Source organism: Marmota flaviventris, chromosome 9 (assembly GCF_047511675.1).
Source record: "Marmota flaviventris isolate mMarFla1 chromosome 9, mMarFla1.hap1, whole genome shotgun sequence".
NCBI lineage: Eukaryota > Metazoa > Chordata > Mammalia > Rodentia > Sciuridae > Marmota > Marmota flaviventris.
In genome coordinates, this window is record NC_092506.1 from 14,754,249 (window position 1) to 14,781,584 (window position 27,336).

At 50.7% G+C, this 27,336-nt stretch overlaps 1 protein-coding gene across 9 annotated transcripts; it reads left to right on the forward strand.

Moving 5' to 3' along the window:
• Positions 1-314: 314 nt before the first annotated feature.
• On the forward strand, positions 315-26,691 carry Slc43a1 (solute carrier family 43 member 1). Of its 9 annotated transcripts, none has more exons than XM_027944198.2 (15): positions 315-405; positions 1,721-1,875; positions 11,433-11,613; positions 11,726-11,781; positions 11,898-11,974; positions 14,366-14,458; positions 16,020-16,153; positions 17,534-17,712; positions 19,088-19,258; positions 19,344-19,379; positions 19,597-19,735; positions 21,360-21,501; positions 21,734-21,807; positions 23,646-23,769; positions 24,775-25,485. In XM_027944198.2, exons 2-15 carry the CDS (start codon positions 1,722-1,724, stop codon positions 24,919-24,921), a joined length of 1,707 nt encoding a protein of 568 aa, XP_027799999.2. In that variant the 5' UTR covers positions 315-405; position 1,721; the 3' UTR covers positions 24,922-25,485. The 9 variants fall into 9 exon arrangements, 7 of the variants coding, with proteins under 7 accessions (XP_027799999.2, XP_027800001.2, XP_027800005.1 ...); XM_027944200.2 differs by lacking the exon at positions 315-405 and adding an exon at positions 509-894; XR_011708526.1 differs by lacking the exon at positions 315-405 and adding an exon at positions 26,378-26,691 and having other exon boundaries at positions 1,271-1,875; positions 24,775-25,309.
• The last annotated feature ends 645 nt before the right edge of the window (positions 26,692-27,336 follow it).

Sequence of the window (27,336 nt, forward strand, 5' to 3'; positions counted from 1 at the left end):
GACCCACAGGCGAGTCACGTGCATGTGAAACTCGACCTAGGGGGAGGGGAAAGGAAGGGAGCTCCCGCCCCTACCTCGGGGCGCAGCTCCGGACGCGTGTAAACACAACTATCAATTCGATAGATCACTTCGTTCCTACCCCGCTTCGTGGATCCGTGGCGCCCGGCAGGTTCCAAGCTCCGTGACTTCTCCCAAGAGGGCGGAGGAGTCGAGACCACTGGGCTGTCGGGCTGCAATTTCAAGGCCCCCGGGTCCAAAGAGCAGAGAAGACCTCAGCGTGCGCGCAGATCAGGGCTGGGCCCGCCGGTCCCAGGACACCCGGAGTGTGGACGTGCTGCCAAGGGTCTGAGCTCCAGGGGGCGTTCGCAGCTGCAGAAGGCGCGTTTGCCCGCGACCCGACCCGAGGTGAGCCGCGTGTGAGAATCAGTGTCTTCAGCTGCAAGTCCGCTGAGAGCCACCCGGGCCGGTTCCGATAGACTCCCAGACTTCTCAAGAAAAGCCCGTTACCTGAGCTCTTGAGCCCTGCGGCCCATTATCCCCTCTCCAAGCGCGCCCTTCCCTCCTCTTTAACCTGGCCCAGTGGACTCTGGTGTTCCCCTCGGCCCCCCTTCCTGCACTTCCTCTGTTTGGCGCGACACTTGTCAGGAGAGACCTCCGGGAGCCCCTGAATCGAAAGCCCCTATTTCACAGATAAGGGTACTGAGGCTCTCCCTCCTCCCGGGAGAAGTGACTCGTGCTTCCCACCCCTTGATCTTGGGCTTTCTATTTTGCCCTTCCCAGTTCCTCACCTCTCCGCCTTCCTCGGTCTTACCCCATTTGTCTTGTCGCTCCCGCCCCCGCGCTGACGGCCCCTGGTCTCCTCCCACGATGGCTGTAGCCTTTCTCCCACCTCTGGTAAACACATTCGCCCGCCCGCCAACCCATCCGCTGCCACTGCCCTTATAAAGTCAGCCACCATCGGACTTCCTGCCTAAGCCTGAGCCCCCTTCCCTGGCTGGGGGGAGCTGGCGGGCTCCTAGGCGCGCGACTTAAACCGGGTCGCCTTGGGAGTGAGTGAGGGGCGCGTGGGGACGCCACATTGCCAGCCCTGGGTCTCCCTCCACGTGGCAGCTGTTGGATTGGCCCATGAGACTGTAGGGACACGGATCGCCTGGTGCAGCAAGCAGAGGACTTATTCTCGCCTGGCGTCAGAGGAGAGGAGTAGACTGAGAGGGGCAACAGGAAAGAGAGGTCTTTGGTTAGCCTCAGACTTCCCTTTCCTCCTCCTGCCTGCTTCTGGGGGGTCTTTCCTGGGGCAAGAGGCCAAAGAGGCCAGACATGGGCTAGGGGAGGCTTCAGGGCGCGCTTTGTACCTTACTGAATTTTGGAGACTTGGGGAAGTTCTGGTTTGGCCTCCAAGAGCTGGCTCTGCGCGCCATGGCCTGGGTGGGAGAGCCCGGCAGCACGCCAAGAAGCTTCTGTGCGCAGACAGGACCTTCCTTGTTTTTGATAGTGGCCCGGCGGGAACCCAGCGCCGCGTGCGTTCCTGGCACTGCCAGAGCGCGCCGAGCCAGCTTGGTAGAACTGGCTAGGAAGCTCTGGGTTCTATGGGCCTTCCATGAAGGTTCCATCGCGGGGTGGCACAAGGGATCTCAGGAGCTACCATGATGCAGTACCCTTCCCAGGGGCCGTTGGGAGGTCCTTCGCTCAGCGTTCTCTTTCTCTGCAATCTCTCGGCCAGAATGGCCCCCACGTTGCAACAGGCGTACCGCAGGCGCTGGTGGATGGCCTGCACCGCTGTGCTGGAGAACCTCTTCTTCTCTGCGGTGCTCCTGGGCTGGGCCTCCTTGCTGATCATACTCAAGAACGAGGGCTTCTATTCCAGCTTATGCCCAGGTATGCTGGGGTCGTCTGGGGCAGGGACCGCAGAGGGAGGAGGTGGAAGCTGAAAAAGACTATATAGGTAAGGTAGAGAGAGAACAGGACTGCTCAAAAGGGGAGCCCTAGGCTGGGGATTGGATAGCCTCACTTCTTGACCTCTTAAAACTTCATCAGGAAATGGGTGACATTCTACATGCTCCACTTGGAATATATCAACCAACTGAATGCTGGGTGTCTGGCTGGGCATCCAGATCCTGGGATTCTTAGGCAGAGTCCTAAGTTTCTGACAGCCTCCAGTCTAGAAGAGGATGTAGTCTCTCTGAAATGTCTCACCTAAAAGGTGAGGGATTTCTTTGTGTGTGTTGAGACAGGGTGCTGGGGATGGAGCTCAGAGCCTGGAGCTCAATACCAATAAGCTACATCCCCAGTCTTTTCACTTTTTTTTTTTTTAATATGTGTGTGTGGTAGTGGGGATTGAACCCAGGATGGGGGATGGGGGCCTACCACTGAACTACGCTTCCAGCCCTTTTAAAAAAAATAAATTTTGAGACAGGGTCTCACTAAATTGCTAGGCTGGCTTACAACTTGCAATACTAGCCTTTCCTGTAGCTGGGAGTTACAGACATGTGCCACTGAGCTGTGCTCCCAAGGGATTTCTTGAGGTCTGCTGTTGTAAAGCTAAAAAAGAGAAAGGAATCCTCTAGGTGGCAAATGCTTGTAATTCCAGCCAACTGGGAGGCTGAGGCAGGAGGATCACAAGTTCAAGGCCTGCGTCTGCAATTTAGGGCCTATCACAAAAAAGGCCTGAGGATACAGTTTAGTAGTAGAGCATCCCTAGGAATGGAGACAGGCGGGTCAGGGGAAAGCCACACAGAGTGAAATATGAATGTGAAGGACCTGCATTCTTCTCTTTGCAGGACCTTGGAGTCCCCAGGTTTTCAAATCTTCCATTTGCATGAAGTCCATAGTCCTGTTTCCTCTATAATGGGCATTGTGGAGGGTCTCTGTTTTCCTCCAATCATCTTGACCTTGTAGGAATGGCCCTGAATGCTGAAGTGAGAATTCTAAATGCCCCAGGATTAGTAGCTGCAGCCCTGGGCTGTCTGCAGCTGTCCAGGGGAAAGGAGTTTCCCTTCTGATGTCAGGGACTTGATGGGTTTCTCACTTCTCTGGGAGGAAAGTGCTTAGCTGACAAGCTCAGCTAAGGAGCCAGGTGGAAGTGGGGTTTGATTCTTTTCCTCCCTCCTTACCCCTTCCTCAACCTCCCTGTTCTAGAGTAAACTTGGAAGGAAGGCCAATTTGGATTTGATTCTCAGCTTCCACCATGTATACCAGCCGAGTGACATCAGTGAGTTCCTTAGACCTTGAGCTTGGGTTACTTGGTCTGCAGAATGGGAACAATAATATCTTTCCCAATAATAGTATCTGTCTCATTGTTGAGAGACTCATCCATGCTTGGTAAATGTTTCTGGCTTCTCCTGTCTCCTCAACTCAACATGTCTCACAGAGCATGCTTTGGCTGTGGAAGAAAACCAGCTCCCGTGGGTGGAGGTCAGGAGGTCTTGATCTCTGCTCTGAGCAGCAGCTGCCCCACCCTGGGGGCTGTCTCATCTCTGCCAGGGTTATCTGTAAGGAGCAGGCACATGCCTATGCCTCCTGGCCTCAGTTCTGTGGGCTGGAGGCTGTAGAGCTGAGCTGGCCTAGGAAGGCAGGTGGGTTGTTGAGGAGGAGGCCTAAGAGGAAGTGATAGGCATTTCAGGGTGGTCAAGAGGATCAAATCGTGGGTCACTAGGGGACTCATATGACACCCAAGTCCCCTCTTGAGTTTTCCCTGGAGACTGGAGAAGACCTGCCCTTGGCTACCCAATGGCTCCGATGCCCACCACTATTCCTGCCTTTTCCACCTGGAGCTGGTGGTGTTTTCTAAAACAGCTTCACTGAAGATTAATTTATATCACACATTTTGATGAGGCTTGACAAATTTGTACACCCCAGTAACCATCACCACAGCCAATATTTAAAACATTTCTGGGGCTGGGGATGTAGCTCAGAGTGCTTGTGCTTGCCAGCGTGCTCAAGGCCCTGGGTTTCATCTTAAAAAAGAAAGAAAGAAAAGCTATTTCTACCACCTCAAAACCTCTTGCTTCCCTTTTAAGGGTCCATCCGTCCACCTGTGTCTTTAAAAAAATATGTAAAACAACTTTAGCAAGACAAAATTTACATATCTTACAAATCACTCAGAGTTGTACAGTCATCATCTCCATCAATTTTAGAACATTTTCTTTCCTCCCAAATGTAACCCTCTGCCCATTTAGTAGCACCCACTCTCCCCACTCTTCCTTCTACCCCAAGCACTATGCAGCTGCTCCTCTACTCTTTATTTTCTGTTCTTTCCTTCCTTAATCCATCCATTCTTCCCTCCCTTCCTTCCTCCCTTTCTCTTCTTTCTTTCCCAGGATTGAACCCAGGGGCCTTACCACTGAGCCATCTCCCAGCCTTTTTATTTTTTATTTAGAGACAGGGTCTCACCAAGTTGCTTAGGATTTCACTAAGTTGCTCAGGCTGGCTTTGAACCCCCGATCCTTCTGCCTCAGCCTCCTGAGCTGCTGGGATTATAGGCATACGCTCGCACGGCTAACTTTAACATTTTGAAGAGCCTTCAGACTATTTTCTTAAGTGGCTACACCATTTTACATTCCCACCAGCAGTGTATGAGGGTTCCAGTTTCTTCACACACTCGACAATATTTGTGATTGTTCATTTTTTATTATGGATATAAAAAATATTTATTTATTTTTAGTTGTAGTTGGACACAATACCTTTATTTCATTTATTTATTTTTATGGGGTGCTGAGGATCGAACCCAGGGCCTTGCATGTGCTAGGCGAGTGCTCTACCGCTAAGTCACAACCCCAGCCCCTTATTATAGATATTCTAATAGCTATAAAGTAGTATAATTTTTTGGTTTTGATTTGCATTTTCCTAATGGCTAATGATGTTGAGCGTCTTTTCATGTGCTTATTGGCTATTGGTATATCTTTGGAGAAATGTCTATTAAAAGCCTTTGCCCATTTTTAAATTGAATTATCTTTTTATTATTGCTAATTAATAATTAGTTATTTTTAGTGTTGGGGATGGAACCCAGGGCCCTGCACATGCTAATCATGGAATTCAGGGCCTTGCACATGCATATCATATGCGTTACCCCTGAGTTCCATCATGAGCCCTTGTAAGAGCTCTTTATATTCTAGATACAAGTCCTTTTTCAGATATATGATTTGCAAAAGTTTTTTTCCACTATGGATTCTTTTTATCTTCTTGAAGGTATCTTTTAGTGCATGATAATTTTGAATATTGACAAAGTCCTATTGTCTACTTTTTTCTTTTTCTATTCTGTGTCATGAATATGAAAGCATTGCTTAATCTAAGGTCACAAAGATTTACCTCTGTGTTTTCTTGGTTTCATAGTTTCAGCTCTTACACTTAGATTTTTGATCCATTTTGAGTTAATTTTTGCATATGGCAGGAGGCATCCACCTGGTATTTTGAGTTGCTCAAAAGTGGGTGTGTATCTAAGTTTGGCTGTTTAGGATCACTAGAGGTGACCAAAGTGAACCCTTCTTTTTCTCAGAAACTTTTTGTCCATTCTTAGAAAGCAGAGTACAACATGCCTCTTTCCCCCACTTCTCTCCCATTCCAGCGACTCTGGCCTAAACTCCCTCGGCTGTCTGGCTGATCAGAGATGCTGTTCCTTGTTCTGTCTCAGTCATGTTGCAGATCAAAAGTGTCAACTTTCTGCTGCTTAGAGCTTCATACACTGTGGGTCTCTGCCTCCTTCTACCGTGTCCCAGGAATCTAGTATCAGACCAGGAAACTGTCCCCACAGAGGCAGGAAAGGTCTCTTCCAACTCAACTTTGTGCTGGTTGCCTGATTTGAGCCAGTTCCTCCATGTGTTAAAGAGGACCAATAATCCCCACCTGGTGGGGCTTCTATGAAAATGATTGAGAGCAAGCAGCCAAAATTTAGGCTTCCGGTAAGGGTTGTGAATATGTTCTAGACCCACCTTCATTCCTCATTTGCTGTGTGCCTTAGGCAAGTCATTTATTCTTCCTGGATCTCATTTATTTCCAAGTCTGTTAATGAGGGTACAGTTGTCACCTTCCCACCACAGAACAATGATGTGAGAATTAAAGGATGTTGTTTAATACATACGTAAAGGAGCTCATTATTGATGTTTTCATTTGTGTAGGTTTTGGAGTTCTCTGGCCATACCCTCTGTCTTCTTTCTTTCTTGATGGGTATTCACCTAAAGGGACATCACAGCTAGTGCGGGCTCTGTTACCCAGAATATAGGCAGTGGCAGCTCCGTTTACCACGCATCCTTATATATCCAGCATAAGTGCCAAAATGATAAAACAATCAGCAAGTACTTGGAAGCCTGAGGCAGGAGGATTGCAAATTCAAGGTCTTAAATTCAAGAGTCTTAGCAAGACTCTGTCTTAAAAAGTAAAAAGGACTGAGAATGTAGCTTAGTGGTAAAGCACCCCTGGGTTCAGTCCCTAGTACAAAAACAAAACAAAACAAACAAAAACAGCTATCACTAAAATTCATTAAGTCTTTACTGTTTGTGAGTTAGATTTTTTAGTCTTCACCATAAAGCTGTGATACAAGTATTATAACCTCATTTTATAAAAGAGAAACCTGAAGTTCAGAGATGCTAAGAAACTTGCCTAAGGTTACCTAGCTATATTTTTTTGGGGGGGGGTAGTACTAGGGATTGAACTCAGGGGCACTCAACCACTGAGCCACATCCCCAGCCCTATTTTGTATTTCATTTAGAGACAGGGTCTCACTGAGTTGCTTAGTGCCTCACCGTTGCTAAGGCTGGCTTTGAAATTGCAATCCTCCTGTCTCTGCCTCCCGAGCCACTGGGATTACAGGCATGCATCAAGGCACACAGCTCACCTAGCTATTTTATAAAGAGCAGAGTTAGGATTCAACTTCAGTTTTGACCCCGGAACCTTTCTGCTGGGCCTCATAGGAATAGCATAGATATCCCTGATCTTATGTTTCTCCTGGGGGAGACCAGCCATAGACAAGACCGGCTAGAGCTCTGTCCTAAGATGTTTTGGTGAATGTTACTGTGCCAAGTGCCAAAAGTGAAGCATCAGGAGGTTAGGAAGGGAACATGACAAGCGGAACAAAGAAGATGAGATCATTTTGTGAGTGTGTTTGTGCCTATGTGGCAGTCTTCAGAGCCAGCCTCTCGGGTACTTGAGACCACTGTCCCTGTTTCACAGATGGGATAATGAGAAAGTGCCAGCAGCATAGCTAGTAAAACCAGAATTCAACAGCTGAAAGCTTAGCCATAATCCCATTTTCCAGTGTTTCTCAGACCTGATCATTTTCAGTCCACCTTCAAGATTTTACCATATCTGGGTGCCACAGGTACTAGTATTTCAAGTGCAAATATGCTTGAAATCTCGAGTTTGATGTTGTTATACATATTATGCATATTCGTCTAATAACATATATGTAGTATATAAAACATGTTATATGTAAAATATAATGTATAATATAAAATATATCATTATATCATATATTATAAGATACTATATAGCAGTATATTATATAATAATATAACATAACCTTACATAATGGTATAGTCATATATAATTAATTAGTATGTATTATATGAAATAATATATATTATGTGTCTTTATATATATATATATATACACACACATACATTGTGTTCACGTGTGTATGTGTGTGTTTTACTAGGGATTGAACCCAGGGGCATTTTACCACTGAGCCTCACCCCCAGCCCTTTTAAATTTGTATTTTGAGACTGGGTCTCACTAAGTAGCTCAGACTGTCCTCGAGTTTTTGATTCTCCTGCCTTAGCCTCCTGAGACACTGGGATTTCAGGTGTGTACCACTGCACCTGACCATATATGTATTTTTAATACATTCACATATACATACATATGCCTGTTTCCATTATACATTTAAATAACCAATAACTGTGAAACCTCTGAAACCATTCCATGTACCACACAAACCCATCTGATAAAACAATCAGCAAGTACTTGGAAGCCATAAAGCTGTGATACAAGTATTATAACCTGCACTGCACACCACACACTGGGAAACCCTGTGTCCCTGACTTCTGAGCTCAACTCTTATCACTGACTTACTGAACACATTCTCCCTGTTCCATCCCATGCCTCACTTTACCTCTCTATGAAAGTCAGGAAGTTGGATGCGAAGACTTCTGTTGTAACTGCCTTAGATACAGGTCGAAGAGTTCTTTGCATCTTGGTTGAGAAGCCTTACTTTGACCAACCACTCAGTGATCAGGCCTCAGGAACTACTGTTCATATCAGTCAAACTCACAAGAGACTGATGATAAACCAGAGGAAGTGATGTATTAATTGACCTTGAGTCGTTAGCAGTCCATTGTGGTGGATTCTCTATCACTGGAGAAGCACATGTCCTCATCAGCACTATCTGGTACTTGGGAAAAGTACCAAGCTGGCCAGTGCAAGACATCAAGGACCTATGGTGGGATGGAAAAGTGTTGGCTTTGGAGATCCTCTTGAATCTGAACTCTCCTGTTAGGAACTGAGTGACTGGCCTGGGGTTGTAGCTCACTGATAGAGCGCTTGCCTGGCACGTTTGAGGCACTGAGCTGGATCCTCTGCACTGCATACAAATAAGTAAATAAAGGCACTGTGTCCATCTACAACTAAGAGAAATCTTTTTTAAAAGAAGCTGGGTGACCAAGTGGTTTTGCTCTTGAGAGCCTCCTCATCTCTAATGGGGGCCATTGTATTCACTTTTGAGGGCTGTTGAAAGGCTTAAATGAGATTCTGTATGGAAAACTGAGGTACAAAGGGGTGTTCATTGAAAGTCAGTGGGATTGCTTATGAGGGAAATTGTCATTTGATTGTGAAGAACTTAGGGGCAGGGTCAATCTCCAGTTCCAGGATTGCAAAATCCAATGCTAGGTCAGGTCAGGCAGATGGTGATAACTGAGTACAACAGGGTAGGTGTATGATAGCATATATCTGGAGACTGAGAGAGATGAGGACTTGTGTGACTTGGGAAGGCCAACCCTGGCAAAAAGGGGAGACCTCCATCCAGCTCTGGGAATGGCCAGGTCTCCTGACTATTTTTTTTTTTTAATTTTATTTATTTATTTTTTTTTTTCAGTTTTCGGCAGACACAACATGGTTGTTTGTATGTGGTGCTGAGGATCGAACCCGGGCCGCACGCATGCCAGGCGAGCACGCTACCGCTTGAGCCACATCCCCAGCCCCCTCCTGACTATTTTTTGTTTGTTTGTTTTGAGATGGGGATAGCCTCAAACTTTTGGGCTCAAGCAGTTCTCCTACCTCAGCCTCCTGAGTACATACCATCATACCTGGCTGATCTTCCAACTTTTTAAAAAATATTTTTTTAATTGTAAATGGACCTTTATTTTGTTTATTTTTATGTGGTGCTGAGGATTGAACCCAGTGCCTCACACGTGCTAGGCAAGAGCTCTACCACTGAGCCACAACCCTAGCCCCTCCAACTTTTTTAAAAGTCAGAAATCTGGATATTTATGTGCTAACTCCTGAGTGTGTGTGTGTGTGTGTGTGTGTGTGTGTGTACTGAGCATTGAACCCAAGGAACACTTTACCACTTTACCACCTAGTCCTTTTAAAATTTTGAGACAGTCTCACTAAATTGCTGAGGCTGGCCTCAAACTTGTAATCTTCCTACATCAGCCTCCCCAGTTGCTGGGATTATAGGTGTGCCTAGCCCTTTCTCTTTTCTTTTTATTCTGAGACAGGGTCTTATTAAGTTCCCCAGGGTGGCCTTGAATTTGCTATCCTCCTGCCTCAGTCTCCTGAGTTGCTGGGATTATAGGCGAGTGCCACTATCCGGGCTACTAATCCTGATTTTAAACTGGCACCCCATTACAATTTATAACATTATAAGGGTCAACACTGCCAGCCAAGCAAAACTTGGGTGGGGTTCAATGCTGGTCATCTCATTGCAGATCCTGGTCTAAATTATCTTTCCATTTCTTCTTGCTTTTTGCACTGTCCCGACACAGTGTACGGGTCAATGTCCCGTAAGTGGGTGGGGAAATGAACAGTGATCATAAAGATCACCAAATTACAGGGCTAGCACGAACCCAAAAGCTGTGTGGTCTAACCCCCCCTAACCGCTTCCTCCAGGTGCCTTGGTACTCTCCCCAGCCTCCTGACAGCTGGAGACAGTGGGGGAAGTCCCCATCACCCAAGACAGTTCCTTCCGAGGGTGGCCAGTGCTCAGCCTGACAGTTCTCTATGTTGGTTCTTATGTTTACACACAAATCCAATTACCCTTTGCTGCCTGAAGGCCCTTGGGATACCTGAAGTCAGGGGTCACTGCTGTCCCCTCCCCAGCATGCAGGTACCATCACAATTCTCTTCCAACATCTGAGACTCTTTAAATCAGCATCCGTTTTTTCCCTACCATCTAACATAGGCCCCTTGAAAACTAACAGCTGCCTGTCTTACTGTGGGATCCCAGCACCTGGAGGCTGTGTTCCTCTCCCCCTTCCTCAGCCATTTCGGGAGTGCCTTCCTGAAGGCAGACACTGTGCAGGGTTCTCTATTCCCTGAGACATCCTGAGGAGCCTGTGGCTTAGGCATTCCCTGCTCCTGTTTATAGCAGGAGCCTGAGGCTCAGAGGCAGTTGCTTGTCCACAGTTGTCACAAAGTTGCTTGTGCAGCTAGTAAGGCTGTTAATGGAGACCCCCAGCGGTCTGCCTCCAGGGTGCGCGTCCTGAATTTGCCCTTGGCAGTGCTGCCTAGTAACAAATTGGAGGTGGTGGGGCAGCCCCCTCATTGACTCAGTGAAAACTGAGTACAAGTGATAATCATTCTCTGTCCCCCACATTGGCCTTTCTCATGGTCTTGTCACAACCCCAAGTTGGCAGTTTACCTTGAGGACAGGTTCTCCAGGTGAACTTTTAGAGTCACAGAGGGCAGTGCCTCAGTTTCATCGTCTGGAGGATGGGAAGACTTGTTTAACCGACAGAAGGGTGGTTGAGAGTTAATATAGGAACAGTTTAGAACGGGACCTGGAACATAAAGTGCTCAGCCAATACTGGCTTTATCAGAATGTCATTTATCTAAGTTTTAAGTGACTTCTTATCACGTGCATTAGAGTGCCTCTCAACAACTTTGCCTCTTGACTGGGGAGCACTTCCCTTGGAGGCCCGCAGCCCCAGAAGCTTGCACATTGAGTGAGGTTATATGTGGTAAATACTTGGACGTCCGTTATCTCATTTGAGCTAGTGGAGGCCCTAGGTTGAGTATGTATTGGCTGTCCTGGGATCAGATACTAATTGTGGCCATTTATGGAGCCCCCAGCCCCCAACAGAGTAAACATGACTCCAGGCCACCCCCAGGAACACCTAGGTTGGTTTGATCAGGCCTGGGATTTGAAGGCAGGACTCTGGTTCAGGCTGCTCTTATCTCAGCAGCTTCTGCTTTTCTGTGCTGAATGCCCCCTTCCCCCTCCTCAGCTGAGAACATCACCACCAACACTACCCAGGACCAGCAACACCAGTGGCCCAGCTGTGACCAGCAGGAAGAGATGCTCAATCTTGGCTTTACCATTGGCTCTTTCCTGCTCAGTGCCACCACCCTGCCACTGGGGATCCTCATGGACCGCTTTGGCCCCCGGCCCCTCCGGCTGGTTGGCAGGTAAGGTGGCTGGGCTGTGGGAGCTAGAGGACTAGGAAGATACTGCAGCCCCGGGTGGGGTGGGGCAGGGGAGGCTCACAGGTCAGCCCTGCCCTTCCCTGTGTCCCCACAGTGCTTGCTTCGCTGCATCCTGCACCCTCATGGCCTTGGCCTCTCGGGACACGGAAGGTGAGCTGTCTGACCTCTTGTGCTTCCACAAGAAGAGAATGGGTGGAATGAAGGGGGATGTCCTGGCCTCCCACAGCTCCCCAAATGCCCTCACCTGCCCCTCTACCCCTTCCCAGTCCTGTCTCCATTGATATTCCTGGCGCTGTCTCTGAATGGGTTTGGTGGCATCTGCCTCACGTTCACTTCACTCACTGTGAGTATAACAGGCCACCCGGGTGCAGAGTGGGGTTAGCAATGGGTGGGGCACTGGTGGGGGAGGGGCTCAGAGGGTGTCGATCAGGTGCATGTGTGTGAAACTGTGCAGGTGGCAGCTATGGGTGGGTGTGGGTCAGTGTGTGTTCACCTAGCCCGTGAATGTCGGATGAGCTCCATTCTAGGCACAAACACAGTCTGGGTCTGCAGCACAAACAGGATCAACCATGTCCTCACCTTCTAGGAGTTTCCATTTCAGAGCTAGGAGGAACAGAAAACCCAATAAGCAAGCAAACTCATAAATTATGTCAGTAGTCACAAGTGCTAGGAAGAAAATTAAACTGGATAATGTGATAGGGAGCAGCTGGAGATGGTGTGTGTACCTTTGCTGTGTGTGTGTGTGTGTGCTGCTGTCCATGTGGAAGGGCAGGAGTGGGAGTGGGTAAATATATCTATGAGGTTGAATATGAAATTGCCAACATTTGTTCGTGCTTGATCTATAAAACTGACTTTTTCACAACTTCACCTATTACTTATGTGTGTGAGTTGTGTATGTGTGTTTATCAAAGTGTATTATGTTTGTAGAGGTGAGTAATATAAGGAAGGGTTAAAGGCTTCCGAGTGTGTCGGGACACCTGGAGGTAAGTGGAGTGTGTCGGGACACCTGGAGGTAAGTGGCCTGGGCCGCCTTCGCCTTTGGTTTAGGGTTGTTTATCTCTGATGCGGCCCAACTGGGAGTTTTGGGCAGAATTTCTCCTCACCCCAGCAGCCGCCTATAATTCCAGCTGGGGACATTTCACAACTCTCAAGGAAACGGATCCCTTCCTACCCACAGCCCCTTCCCGCTGTGCAACTTGGCTTTTGTCCCCAAATCCCTCTCCCTTCTCCCGGGGGCGGGCCTGCGGCTTGACCTCCCCGCACCCTGCCCAGGCCAGCCAAAGGGGCTCCGCCCGCGGCGCGCCGGCGGCTCCTCGCGTCTTCTCCGGCCGGTAATCTCCAGCCAATGGCAGTGGCCGGCCCCGGCCCCGCCCTCACCCCGCCTCCCACCGGTGTTGCCCCCTGCCCGCGGGTCAGCTCCAGCCCAGCGCCCAGGGCTGCAGCGGGTTGCTGTTGGCGCCGGCTGCTTCCTATCCGCTCCCAGCCTGCCAGTGCGGGTCAGCCTGCGGTTAGCAGGGCTGGCCTTGTCCTCCTCATGGTGCTGAGCTGACACGGCCCTCGAGGAGCCGGGGTCCTGGCCCTGGCCTCCTTCCCTGATGTCGTTGGCAGTGTGCCTGGCAGAGAAAGAGGGTGCCCAGGGAAACCTCTGCCCAAATGGGGGATAACTTTGCTCCACTCCCTTCATGCTGTCACTCCGGGGGAGGGAGGAGGACAGCCCAATTCTCTGTGTTTAAATATTTTCCTTCTCAGAGCTATTTTGAAGTCCATTTACAGAGCCATGAGCCATTTCCCCCTCTGTGGAGGAGGGGTTAGGCTCTGCATGGCATGTAAAGTCCTACTCATCTATGGGATGTGGTGACTTGGGGAGGGTGATAGGGCCAAAGGGAGATGTAAGCAAAGGACTTTGCCCTCTCTTCCCCTGAGGGCCTGGGTCAGGCCAGGAAACTGGACATACAATCAATCCTTTACTGGTTGGAGTTCTGCATCTGCTTTGCCCGCCAGAGCCACCTGTCCTGTGATCATCAGGCTTCTTCCTGCCCCCTCCCAGTCTCTGTCTCACCTCCATGGCCCTTTCAGTGATTCCTCCTAGTTCAGTAGGCTGGGGTTTTGGGTGCCATCAAGAAGTTTAAGGGCACCATCTTAGTTATAGAGTCAGCCATGAGCACAGCCTTCAGGCTGGATGCAGAGCAGGGGAGAAAGTCTTTAATAAGCTTTGTGAACCCGAGGGCACTTCTTTCCCTCTTGGCTTCAGTTTCCTCATCTGTGAAATGAATTGAACCTGATCAGCGTTTCTTAACACCGGTTCAATGGGGGTATTTAGAGGTGTAACACAATCAAGGGGTTTCATAAACAACCAACTTGGGCAACTCCGGATTAAATGGAATTTAAAAAGTCTCTCTAGGAGGTGCTTCTGGGAATCTTTAGGTGCTAGTGTGCATTGTAGGTGTGCCAGAGCGGGTCAGAGTACAGTTTTCTATATTGATTTTGCCTTGGAACCTCCCCTCCCCACAGTACTGGGGATCAACCGAGCACTCTGGGCATACTAGGCAGGCGCTCTACCACTGAGTTACATCCCCAACCAAGGGCTTTTCCGTTGTATCTCTTGGTGACATTGTTGCTGGAACCTACGTTTAAGAAATGCCCCCATGGAGCCTCCAAGATTTCTTGGGGGGCTCTGGGCAAGGGGAGCCCTAGGTGATGTCAGGCTATTCACAGTGCCATTCTTCTCCCCCAGCTGCCCAACATGTTTGGGAACCTGCGCTCCACTTTCATGGCCCTCATGATTGGCTCCTATGTCTCTTCTGCCATCACTTTTGGAGGAATCAAGGTATGGATGTTCTGGAGGGACCAGTAAAGTCACCTGTCTTTTTACCTTGATGCTAGAACTGGGTGTGACTGGGTGAGTGGTGGCTATTGTGTCCAATGGCCCTGTTCCTGCCCATCATAGGTCATTTCCCACCATTGTGCAGAAAAGCACTGAAGCATCCTGGCCCTACTGCTGACCCAAAGGTCAGACATCTCCACTCTCCTCTTTCCTTCACCAATGTCCCAGCAGACCTTTCTTTTCTCTCCTGGACCAAGCAAACTTCCTCAGTCTCTGATCTTTTCTTTGTCTAATCTGCAGTCACCTGACTTCCTGACTGATATTAGAAAACCATTGCACAGACTCACAAGTCAAGGGCTCGACTCTCTGGCTTCGCTCAGCCTTTTGAGTCATACCTTCCTACTGGGGAGGCTGAGTGAGTTGGTCCAAGGTCACAAAGTGAGTCTATGCCAGGTAGCTCATGGACAGGTCAGCCTGGTGACTTGGGAGCCTAGACGCCTGAACTTGGGGCAGGCTGGAGGTTCTCAGTTTCTTCCTCTATTAGACTCTGTCAAAGGCTTCTTTTCTTTTTTTCTTTTTGCAATCCTAAGGCCTGAACCTAGGGCAGCTCTCAAAGTGCTGTTTTTGCCTGGGCTGGGATATGTTCCTTAAACTCTACGTTGGGTAGTTAATTTTTGATTTAAAAGGCATTTCTGCTCACCCTCTCATAGGAGTTGGAGAGTGTGTGAATGGGCCAGCTGTTACTCCCACACATTTGGGGGTATGGCCCTTTTAAGCTCAGTCCTGTCCCCAGGAAGGAAAGCACCTTAAGGCCCAAAGCCAAGGAGCGCCAGAGGTTTCTCCCAGAAGGCAACTGGAGCTCTGAGCAGGAGCCTGGCAGTCATCCCAGGTGGAGAGTGTCAGGGAGGACACGAGGAACCACAGCATCTTGGTGCACAGGGACTTCACCCACTAGAGGGGATGTCTCATTGAACCCAGTCAGTGCAGAACCGAGTTGTCCTGGGGTTAGGAGGCCTTATGAGGGCAGAGGACTTTCGATCCCCATCTTCTTGGTGCACCTGGAAACACCTGTTAAAGGTGAGATAAGGTTTTTCAGATTGGGTTTGCCTTTCCCCCAGGGAACGTGCCAGAAAGGGACAGAATAAACACCGTTGGGTCTGGTAAACCCAGAGCTTTAATTTTCCTTTGTACAGAATATGAAATGACTTTTTTTTTTTGTGTGTGTGTGTGTGAAAATAAACATTTTGTGGAACCACAGACAAAATATGTGCCTTTTTAAGACCATAATTGAGATTTCCAAGACATTCGGAGTGAGTGGCCAACAACTTCAGCACTTTGTGGAGACTACTCCACACTTCTTGAGAGGGGCTTGGGTGAATGAGGAAGAAGATTGGTAGTTTTGGGGATCTGACTCTTAATTTCTGACTTTACTTTTTTTCAATTGCAAATTGGGCACACGGAATGGGGAAGAGGAGATCTTTAAGGCATCTGAGAGCTGGGTTTGACCTCTGTGGGGCCTGGGGCCAAGCAGCCTCCTCCATGGGCTGTCCTGCTCCTCCCACAGCTGATCTACGATGCTGGGGTGCCCTTTGTGGTCATCATGTTCACCTGGTCTGTCCTGGCCTGCCTTATCTTTCTGAATTGTGCCCTCAACTGGCCCATGGAAGCCTTTCCTGCTCCTGAGGAAGGTGCTTACAAGTGAGTGGCTGGAGGGGGTGGGGGTTTGGAGTGGGAAGGGGACTCCCTCTTGCACCACCGAAGGGGAGGCCAGGGCCCTGAGGTATGACACAATCAGCTTTGGAGAGAGACCTACACTTGGAGCCCCGCTTTGCAAATGTCTTCATTTCTCTGAGCTCTGCTTTCTCATCTGTACAGTGAGAAATTCTATCCATTCACAGGTGATTTGAAATAATAGAACCGGCCCACAATGGGTGGTCAAAATATGGTGACTGTTGAGCCCAGTGGTGTATGCCTGTAATCCCAGTGACTTGGAAGGCTGAGACAGGAAGACTGCAAGTTCAAGGCCAGCCTCAGCAACTTAGTGAGAACCTGTCTCAAGAAAGAAAGAGAAGTAGGGATGTAGCTCAGTGGTAAATTTCCCCTGGATTCAAACCCAGAACCAAACCAAACCAAAATCAAAACACAACACACACAGACACTCAAAACAACAACAACAAAAACCCATAGAGAATATTATTGTTATTATCCTTTCTGTGTTTGGAGATCAGAAATCTGGTATACCAGCAATAGCACCAGATACTTTTTGGACCCAAAAGGGAAGATGTAGAGGAATCAAGCAGACTACCTGCTGTGGGGCAGCTGGAATTCCAGCTCTTCCCAGCTTCATTTCGACTCAGCAGTGGCAGAGGGTGGTGCCCCACAACCAGCCACATAGGGTGGCAGTCATTTAGCTGACATTTATGGAGTACCTACTCTATGCTGGCACTGTACTTAGCTCCCATATCAGTCTCTAATACCTGTGTGTCTCTGTTAGATACTTCATTAATAACAAAATGCAAGCCGGGCACAGTGGCACATGCCTGTAATCCCAGGGGCTTGGGAGGATCGAGAATTCAAAGCCAGCCTCAGCAAAAGTGAGGCACTAAGCAACTCAGTGAGACTCTGTCTTTAAATAAAATACAAAACAGGGCTAGGGATGTGGCTCAGTGGTTGAGTGCCCCCGAGGTCAATCTCCAGTATCCTCCCACCCTGCAAAAAACCCCAACAACAACAAAAATAACAAGATGCAAAGAACAAAGTGATTTTCTGAAGGTCATCCCATCGAAAAGGGGGTAAGTTGAGGTCAGGCGACCTCAGAATTTGAATTCTCCCTGCTGCCTCTTCTGTAGGAACAAGTGAAAATGATTCATTTGCCGTTTGTTTGTTGGTCTGTGCCTATGCTGGTCTCTGGGCCAGGCTCTGAGCAACAGAGATGAGCCCTCCATTAGGGAGCTCATTAGTGGGTCTGTCAATGCTAGGGATACTTGACACTCTTGGGACAGGCTGGGATGGCACCCTGGAGTTGAGGGTGGCCTCTGTGTGGCTGGTTTTCTTATGCTGTGGCCTGGTTGCCTGCAGGAAGAAGAACAATCTTGCTGGACTGAACCTGGACCACAAGCTCACGGGTGACCGCTTCTACACCCATGTGACCAACGTGGGTCAGCGGCTGAGCCAGAAGGCTCCCAGCCTGGATGAGGGGGCTGACGCGTTTCTCGCATTCCAGGACGCCCGTGACACCTCAGAAGACCTTCCTGAGAGTAAGTGTCTGGTCGAGGTGCCAGCACTGGGGACTGGGAGGGTGCATTCTTAGACCAGTGAACATCAGTCTCTTTCCACTTCTGTTCTCACACTACCCTGGGATGCAGGAGGAGCACACTTCCCATTCACAGATGGGGAAGCCAAACTTCAAACAATTCTGGCAATTTCAGACTTGGGGATACCCTGCTTGGTACCCTGGGTGAGGAAGGGAGGAGCAGAGTCTCTTGGTCTGTCCAGCAATTGGTTCACTCAGGGTCCCCTGCAATCTCTGAGCCTGTTGTGGCAGGGCAGTGGAGCTTTCAAAAGATGCAGCCCTCCTACTCCTGGCTCTCCAGCGCCCCCTGCTGTCTGCAGGAGGAGCTGCATCCACCTGCTTGGGTCACTTCTCAAGGCGTTGACTTGGGGATATAGCTCAGTTGGTAGAGTGCTTGCCTCGCATGCACAAGGTCCTGGGTTCAATCCCCAGCACCACACCAAAAAAAAAAAAGAAGGCGCATATCCTTTGGTGAGAGACGATGGGGTTTGAGTCCTGCTTCCTATGCGGTGGGCTATGTAACTTGGGTGGATCACTTGTGCTTGATCTCACCTTCCTCACCTCTCAAACTAGCACTAATAAAACCCACTCAGCTGGGCACGGTGGTGCATGCTTGTAATCCCAACCCTGTGGGAGGCTGAGGCAGGAGGATTGCAAGTTCTAGGCCAGCCTCAGCAACTTAGCGAGGCCCTATGCAACTTAGTGAGAACCTGTCTCAAAATAAAAAAATAAAAAGGGCTGGTGTTGTGACTCAGTAGTAGAGTGCACTGGGTTCAATCCCGGTACCAAAACCAAAACAAAAGGACCCACCTAAATAGGCAAGTTAGTTGTAAGGGTTGGATTACATCATGGACATGGGACCTCTTTGTAAAGTACAAAATTGGTATGTTCAGGAGAGTGGTTATTCCCACTGCCCATCCCCATGGGACAAGTGGTCAAGGGCAGGAGCCTGAGTAAGGCCAACCTGCTGTTCCGGTCCTGTGAGCTCAGGCAGGATCTGTCTGAACTACAGTTTCCTCATCTGTAAAATGTGGTAAAGAGCTGGGCATGGTGGCAGGCAGTTGTAATCCCAGCTACACCAGAGGCTGAGACAGGAGGATCCCTTGAATTTAGGAGTTCAAGACCAGCCTGGATAACATTGTGAGAGGAGATTATTGTAAGATTTGGTTCAATGGAATAGCTCGTAGTAAGTGCTTCAGTTATTATTACCACACAAAACACCGCTGTAGAGATAGTTACTGAGCGGTCCTTCTCCAGAGTCACATAGTTAGTGTCCCAGCCCCCATTAGGCCTGCATGAGCTGGGACAAACAGAGAGAAACTGAAGTTCTGGGGGCCTAGGGGCACCCCCTGCTGTCTCTCCACAGTCTGTCCCCTTCCGCAAGAGCCTCTGCTCCCCCATTTTCCTGTGGAGCCTTGTCACCATGGGCATGACCCAGCTCCGAGTTATATTCTACATGGCCATCATGAACAAGATGCTGGAGTACCTCATGACCGGTGGCCAGGAGCATGGTGAGGCACTGCTGAGGCCCAGGGTTGGGGCATAGCAGGGTCACCCTGGCTGAGCTGGCTCACTGTGTCTCTCCCCTACCCACAGTGACGGATGAGCTGAGACAAAATGTGCAAGAGACAGGTAGGGAGATGAAAGCAGAGCCCAGGCCCAGGCCCAGGCCCACCGTGCCGTCGCCTGTTCCCCAGGTGCTGGGATTCCTCTGGGCCTGGGCCTACCCTGGTAACCCGGGGATCCAAGAACCTGGGTCAGAGGGAGGCTGTTTGTCTGCTGGAAGTGGGTGGCCGTACCCACGGGGCCACTAGCATCCTGACCCCACTTCCCTTCCTGTCCTGTCCAGTTGGGTTCTACTCCTCCATATTTGGGGCCATGCAGCTGCTGTGCCTTCTCACCTGCCCCCTCATTGGCTACCTCATGGACTGGCGGATCAAGGATTGCGTGGACTCCCCAAATGAGGGCACTGCTCTCGGAGATGCCAGGTGACCTGCCCAAGGATGGAGACAGCAAGTGGTCAGACAGTGCTTTTCATTTTCTCCATTCTTGCACATACAGTGTCTCATTTCATTCTCCTCCGAGTCCTGGGAGGGTAGGAGTACTTCTCCACTTTTACAGATGAGGAAACGGAGGCTAGAGGGGGCGTGGCTTGCTTGGTCATAAGAATAGCTTAACAGTGAGGACTGACTCTGTGTGAGGCACCTTGTGTGATCTGTTTAGTCCTGCAGCAGCTCTCTGAGGTGGGTATATTATTGTCCTTGTTTGCAGATGAGGAAGCTGAAACACGGGGTCACATGGTTAAGTAACTTACTCAGGACCCCACGGCAAGCTCTAGAAACTATGTCATAAAGGCCGTACTCCAAAGTGTTCTTAACCCACGAAGTCCCGAGTTTTTGATTCGTGAATGTCTCAATGAAATTGATACAGGTGCATTAAAATAGAGTAGAAGTAATAATCTAGAGCTTATATATCCTTTATAGATATACATAACCTATTACATAATGACCTCAAATACTGTAATCATTTATCGATTTTCTCAAAAGAACAGAACTCTAAAAACACAATATCTATTTCAAAAGTTTCCATAAGTGGTATATTTATTGTCCCTCATCTGGGACCATGGGGCTTACTGAGTTAAAGCTAGAGGGAGATGGAATTGGTGTATGAGATTTATTGCTGCGTAACTAACTACCCCATCTTTAAACAACAAACACTTACCATCTCATACAGTTTCTGGGAATTGGGAATTTGGGGATGACAGCTGATTCTGACCCAGGGCCTCTCATGAGGCTGTGGTCGAGCCTCGGGCCAGGGCCACAGTCATCTGAGGACTGCCTGGGGCTGCAGAGCTGCTTCCAAGCTCAGCCGCGTGGCTGTGGGTAGGAGGGTCAGTGCCTCCCCACGAGGGACCACTGGGTCTTGAACCCACTGTGTCTCCAACCGGTCTTCTGACTGCTTTTGGTTTTTGTGTCAATACAAATAGTCCCCATTTGTCCTGAGAGGATGGGAGAGAGACACCAGGAGAGAAGCCATCTAAGGAACACTCCAGGGGCTTCTCTCTCTACCAGCAGTGCCTCAACCTTCTTCCCTGACCCTGTGCTCCTGATGGCCAGGGTCCATTAGCTGGCCTATTGGTCCAGGATAGATGGGCAGCGTGCCCTCACCCCAGCCTACTGACCTCTCTCCTGGGCTGTCCACAGAGCTCTTGATCATGCCAGACAGAGGAGCTTTCTGGTCAGTCAGAGGCCCAGCTGTCTAGACCGGCGGCTGACTAGACCGGCGGGAGAGCCGTTGTGAAACTCCCTTTTCTCTACCATTCTTCTCAGTCTTGATTCTAAAATTGCAGTGTGCATCAGAAATGCTCCGGGCATTTGTCCTGCAGACTCCTGGGCTTCACTCCTGAGGTTCTGAGACCTGGGGTCAGGCCTGCATTCTAGGAAGACATCCCCCCCCCAATCTGATGCTTGAGTGGTTAGTTGGGGGAACCACACTTCGAGAGAACGGTTTTCCTGCCTTTTCTTCTGCCCCAACAATCAGGGGCAGGGGGCAGGGCCTGGTTGAGAACCAGGGAGGTCCAGGTGAGGTCCAGTGATGGCTTTTTCTCCTCAGGGATGGGGTCACCATCAAGTCCACCAAACCACGCTACCGCAAGATCCAGAAGCTCACTAATGCCATCAACGCCTTCACCCTGACCAACCTCCTCCTTGTGGGTTTTGGTTTCACCTGCCTTATCAGCAACTTACACCTCCAGGTGCCACTTCCCTCTGTCCCCTCCCTCTGCCTCCCACGATCCTCCAAAGGGACGATCCACCAGGGCCTGCCTTCTGGAGGCATGGCTCTGGCCTCTGCTCAGGGTCTGTTTCCCGGGTTCCCAGGTGTTCTTAGTAGATTGGTAGCAGGTGGGGTGGGAATGTGTAGATGACTTGGTGAGGCCCCATGTCCCTCTGCACCCTGCCTTGACGCTGTCTCCTTTTTGGTTTCAGTTTCTGACTTTTGTCCTGCACACCATAGTTCGAGGATTCTACCACTCGGCCTGTGGGGGCCTGTACGCTGCCGTGTGAGTCATTCAGGCTGAACGCCTTTCCCAGCTTTGTCCCCATCACAGAGAAAACCAGGGTAGAGCCAGAAGGGCCCCTCGCGTCCCTTCAGTACCTCTCCTGCATGCTGGCCTCTCAGAGTTGGGGGGCTTGGGGGGCCATCTGGTCCACTCCTCTGAGCCCCTCTGATCATGGGGAGCCCACCTCCTCCACATCAGCCTTCCCTCTGCAGGGAGACTCCCGTTGTTGGAAATCTTCCTTGGGGGAAGCTGGAACACGTGGTTTGATGACAGAGGCGCTGGTCCCTGTGTCTGCTGTCAGAAATGGCCTCCACAGTGGCCTCCCTCCCCCCGGCTGCCCTGTAGAACACCCCCCCTTCCTTATGACTTTCCTTCTCCATCTGGAACAGCCCCGTGTCCCTTTCTCTCCTAGTTTCCACTGCCAGGCACTGCTGAGTGCCTCCCCTGCGGGGGCCATGGAGTAATAAAGGACATTACAGTAGCGATGACAGAATCTTAACTGTTACCGGGGCCTCGTCCACGGCCGGTCCAGGCCAGGAGGCTTGACCATTGCTCCCTAGTGCAATGGCATCTCGGCACCAAGCAGCCCGTCCCTGTCTTGAACTTGTCTCTGTGTTTGTTCAAGCCAAGGGCTTACAGTTACCCTTGAGTCTTCTTCCTGCTCCACATTCGATCCATCGGCCTCCTGCCCACATTCCACCACCCCTTTGACTCCTTCTGACCGCCATTGCTGCGACCTCGGGCCAAGCCACTATTGGCTCCAGCTTGGATCACTGCAGTGGCCTCCAAATAGTCTCTTGAGGCTTGTCCTTCTTCAGTCCTTTGTGTGTGTGTGTGTGTGTGGTACTAGGAATTGAACCCAGGGATGCTCTGTCACTGAACCATATTTTACTTTTTATTTTGAGGCAGGGACTCATTAAGTTGCTGAGGCTGGCCTCCAACTTGTGATCCTCCTGCCTCAGCCTTCCAGGTCACTGGGACTAGAGGTGTGCCCCACTGTGCCTGGCCTCCTCAGACCATTTTTACACCAGTGGCCAGAGTCCCCTGGTAGGATATAAATCTCTTCATGTCACTAGTCTCACTCGAGAGTAAAAGCCAAAGGTTTATTATGACCTAAAAATCCCTACAAGATCTGGCCCCCTCTCCTCACTCCCTCACTCTTATGCCTCAGAAGCCCCAGCATGTTACGCCCTCGGGGTCTTTGCACTCGCTGTTCCCTCTTGCTAGAACACTCTTCCTCCAGATGTCTGCCAGGCTCACAGTTCCACCTCCTCCTCTTCTGACCTAGGAGGCCTCATCTGCGGAGGCCTTCCCAGGCCACCCTCTCTACAGTTGAAGCCCCCCTGACCTCCCCACCCTCTTCTCTGCCTGACCTCTTTCCTCAGCACCTAGACCGTGCTGTGCTCACGGTCAGATGGCCACCTGCTCCATCAATGACAGTGTCACCCTGTGAGGCAGGCATCTTTGCTCACTTGGTACATAGCTTTATCCCCAGCACGTACATCAGTGCCATTTGTGGCAAGAATAAAGTGAGCGGCCGAGTGGGTTTCATGCTGTCCCTGTTATTCGAGGGACTGGGGAACAGAGAGGTTGAGCTCCTTATGATGATCACACAGACAGGAGCTGTCAGACCCGCAGGGCTCAGGGCCCAGGCATGCACCCTGAAGGGCAGGGACCAAAGAGCACATGCCAGGCCAGTAGTCCTCTTCCTGGTGAGGTCCTCCCTGGCCACCGTCTCTAGCTAAGTTCTGCTCTGCTTGCCAATAGAGTGAAGTCTGGGGAGGGGGCACAATGGGGGGGGGGTTACCCCTGATTCCTGGCCCCCTCTCTGTGGACAGGTTCCCATCCAACCATTTTGGGACGCTGACAGGCCTGCAGTCTCTCATCAGCGCCGTGTTTGCCCTCCTCCAGCAGCCGCTCTTCATGGTCGTGGTGGGACCCCTGCGAGGAGACCCCTTCTGGGTGAGAGCCAGGGTGGGCTCAGGGCACAGGGAAGAGGGAGGGGGACTCGTATGTGTTAGCATCCCTCATTCCGCTTATCTCAGCTGGGAGGCACCTCAGAGGCCTAATCTGGGGATTCCCAGGCTGGTGCCCATCAGAACTCCTTGTGGGGTGTTAAGAACGCAGGTCCCCGGCCTCCTGAACTGGCCTCTCTCAACCCGGCTCTGTTTTCAGTAAGCTCCCAGGTGAGTTGCACGGTGGGCCAGCCCTGATCCTCGAGCCCGTGTTTAGGAGCCCTGGTCCCTAAGGTCCTACCAGGGGTCTTCCCTGCAGCACGGATGTTATTCGATAGGCTTTCCCTTGCATTGAACTGACATCTGCCTCCCTGAAACCAACTTCTGTCCTGTGGGGCCTCCCACATCATAAATCCTCTTCCCCCAAGATCTGTGATGAAAGAACTGCTCCCGCTCCTGGAGAATTTGCTGTGTGCCAAGCACGATGTGTACCTTTTGGCACTTAATCTTTGCCACAGTGGCCGAGAAAGAGGAGATGGCTGGCCCCGAGTCACACTGTGTCTTGTGGAGTGGAATGTGAACTCATTCACTCTCTTGGGCCTTGCAAGTCATCTGTCCCGCAGTCTGTCCATCTCCGTTCCTTTGCCCAGGCCTGAGAGCCGCTGCTCATCACCCCACATGGCATCCCATTGGCCAATATCCCATTGGCCCATGTCCCATTGCAAAGGCAGCCTGTCCACGGAGAGAGTGCCCCATTGTGTGGCCCCCATCCAGGCCCTGCCACTTACTAGACTCCAGGGTTTTCATCTCAGCCACTTGGCCAGGCTGCTGAGCATTAAATGAGATACTGGTGGAGCAGCGATCGCCTGCACTGAGTGCTGTTTCTCATTCTTCCCTAGGACTTGGAGCAAAAATGACTGCCTTCTCCTCTGCGTTGGTGGCTAAGTCGGGTCTCTGAGGATGGTGAGGTTTAACCAGCACATACTTGACTTTCTCTTTCCTTTCCCTAAAGGTGAACCTGGGTCTCTTGTTATTCTCACTTCTGGGATTCCTGCTACCTTGCTACCTCTTCTACTACCGTGCCCGGCTCCAGGGGGAGTATGTCACCCATGAGCCAGGCCCACAGAAGACGCTCAGCATCTCCAAGGGGGCAGCATAGACGTCTGAGGCCAAGAAACTGGATGACGGGAAACGAAGGCTTGAGAGACCAAAGGGAACACCCGGACGGCTCCCTACCTGTCACATGTGCATGGAGCCCGGAGCCGTGCATTTAAAAAATACCAAGAGAAGGTCTATTTTTATAGGGACTTGCAAAAAGGGGTGGGGATAACCTTAAGACAATATTTCCCAAAGCAACTCTCCAGGGACTGAAGAAGCCTGTGCTGGAGGAATTGGGCCTTCTTCCTTGGACAGAGGAGACCAAGGCGTGAGGCTGCCCTTTCTCCAGGCCTTTGTCCCAGGGGCCTCAAGGGTCCTGTCTTCTGGTGCCTCTGGAGGACTGTGGGGTCAGTGAGCAGGCTACCCCTGCGGCCCCAGCTGCCAGGAGTGTGAGTACCTGTGTGTGCTGTGACATACCTTCCCCCAGAGGAAAGGGGCCTCAAGGTACTGGCTGTGTCCTGTACGGGGTGCGGGGACAAGCCCCTTGCAGGACTGGAGGGCAGGTTCCCTCTCTGGTGCTGCTGCTCTCAGATCCGAGAGGAAATAAAAAGGGAGCGGGAGACTGGCTGCCGTGTGCCTGTGCTTTGGGGCAGTGGCGTGTACCTGTGCTTTGGGGCAGTGGCGGGGCGGGAGGGTTGTCTGTCCCCTGTCCCTCCTCCCCCGGGCTCAGCGGGGCATTATGTAGTGTGCCTGGAGTGCCAGGCTGTCCTCGGGCTGTCTGGCTCACCTCCCCGTTCTCTCCCTGCCTTGAGTGCCGGGAGGAAGTCTGAATCTTGCCCCCTACTTCCCAGGGTTTGGGGTGCATCCAGGAAGCTGGCCTTTTTCCACACAGTGGATCAGAGAAGGATGCTTCAGAAAGAAAACTAAGGGATGACTCAAACTTTCCCACCGAGGCATTTCTGGGGCTTGCTGAAAGCAACACCTCTTTGTAGTCTCCTATTTTATCTTAAAACTTCATGCAAATTTTAAGCTTTATGTTATGCTATATTTACATTTGCTTTTTTTTTTTTCCGGTTCTGGGGATTGAACCCAGGGTACTGTATCACCGAGTGAGCTATGTCCCCAGTCCTTTTGTTCTATCTTATTTGGAGATGGGGTCTTGCTAAATTGCTGAGGCTTGCCTCAAACTTGTGATCCTCCTTCCTGCCTCAGCCTCCAGATCCTTGGTGTCACAGGCATGTGCCACCATACTCAGCTATGTTACTTTTAACATTCAAGTGAGACTTTAAAATTATCCACATTGAGGGAAGACATCATCTTTGAGGAAAAGAGACCGTTCCGGAAGATGTAGCTCATTTACCCTGCACCTACTTGTGTTCCTGGGACATAAACCTTACCAATTAAAGTCACAGAATGGAGGGGCACTAACTGTGGTTGAGGATCTGTCCGTTCTCTACAGTGTCTCCTTTCATCCCAACAATAGCACAAGAGGTCGATATTGTCATCCTGTTTTGTAGATTGAGGAACAAGCCCAGAGAGGTTAAGGCAGAAATCAAGGACACACAGTGGTGAGTGGTGAAGCTCATCATGGAACTCAGGCAGTCTGCCTGCAGAGTCCTAACCCAAGGCCTTCCCTGGCAATCAGGGGTGAAATGGAGACCCCAAGCTTCTTCCCAGTTATCAGCAGCCCTCTCTGGGCTGAGAGTGACCTTGACAGCCCTATCCATCCTCCTCTCCCCCATTTCTACTCTTGAAAAGGACCTGGGAGGTAGCATCCCGGATAAACCATATTCCCTCTGTCTTATTAAATTTTCTTGAGAAGTTAATGAAACAGACTGGCCCGCCTGTTTTCAATGGAGAAAATGTTCAGAGAGGTGTGAGACTTGACCAGGTCACACTGCACATCCCTGGCTGCTCGGAGCTGACTTCCAACATTGCCTTAGCAAAATACAAGATCAGAGTTAGCGCCCACCAGGGGATCCTGCCGGTTCCCAGAGGCCCTGCCCGGATCTCACTGTGCTCTCCGGCCTTCCCCATAGTGTGGTGAAGATTGAGCAAGAAATGTGAGATCCCACCGGATTCTGGGTGGGAAGCGGGGCGTGCGCGCCGGGTACCCGGTGCGCCCAGCAGGCGGCGCTGCATGGCTGTGGCTGGCGCAGCCTGGGACCCGGGCTGGGGGCGGCGAACCACCCGCGGAACCCCACACCCTGCCCACTAGTCCGCCCCTCCCGGGGCTCGGCCTCCTGAGCCTCTAACCTGGACATACTCTGCCCCTCCTTTGAGGTCTCCCCGTGTCTCCCCGGACCCCCAACCTTTCAAGCATCGTCTCCAGCCCCACTGCCCACCCCCACCATGAAAGGAAGGGGTCTCAACGCTCAACCCTGCCCGGCTGAGGCTTGGGACCGGGTGGGCGATGCAGGCAGACCTTTGGGCCTCCTAGGAGAGGGGTGGCATCACTTTTCCTCTCCCGGGGATG

Bases quoted from the DNA above. Each gene is read 5' to 3' on its own strand.
- Slc43a1 (XM_027944196.2), top strand. From the start codon at position 1,644: ATGATGCAGTACCCTTCCCAGGGGCCGTTGGGAGGTCCTTCGCTCAGC. The intron at 11,614-11,725 runs GTAAGGTGGCTG...GTGTCCCCACAG, and splicing joins CCCCTCCGGCTGGTTGGCAG to TGCTTGCTTCGCTGCATCCT. The intron at 17,713-19,087 runs GTAAGTGTCTGG...CTGGGGGCCTAG, and splicing joins CTCAGAAGACCTTCCTGAGA to GGGCACCCCCTGCTGTCTCT.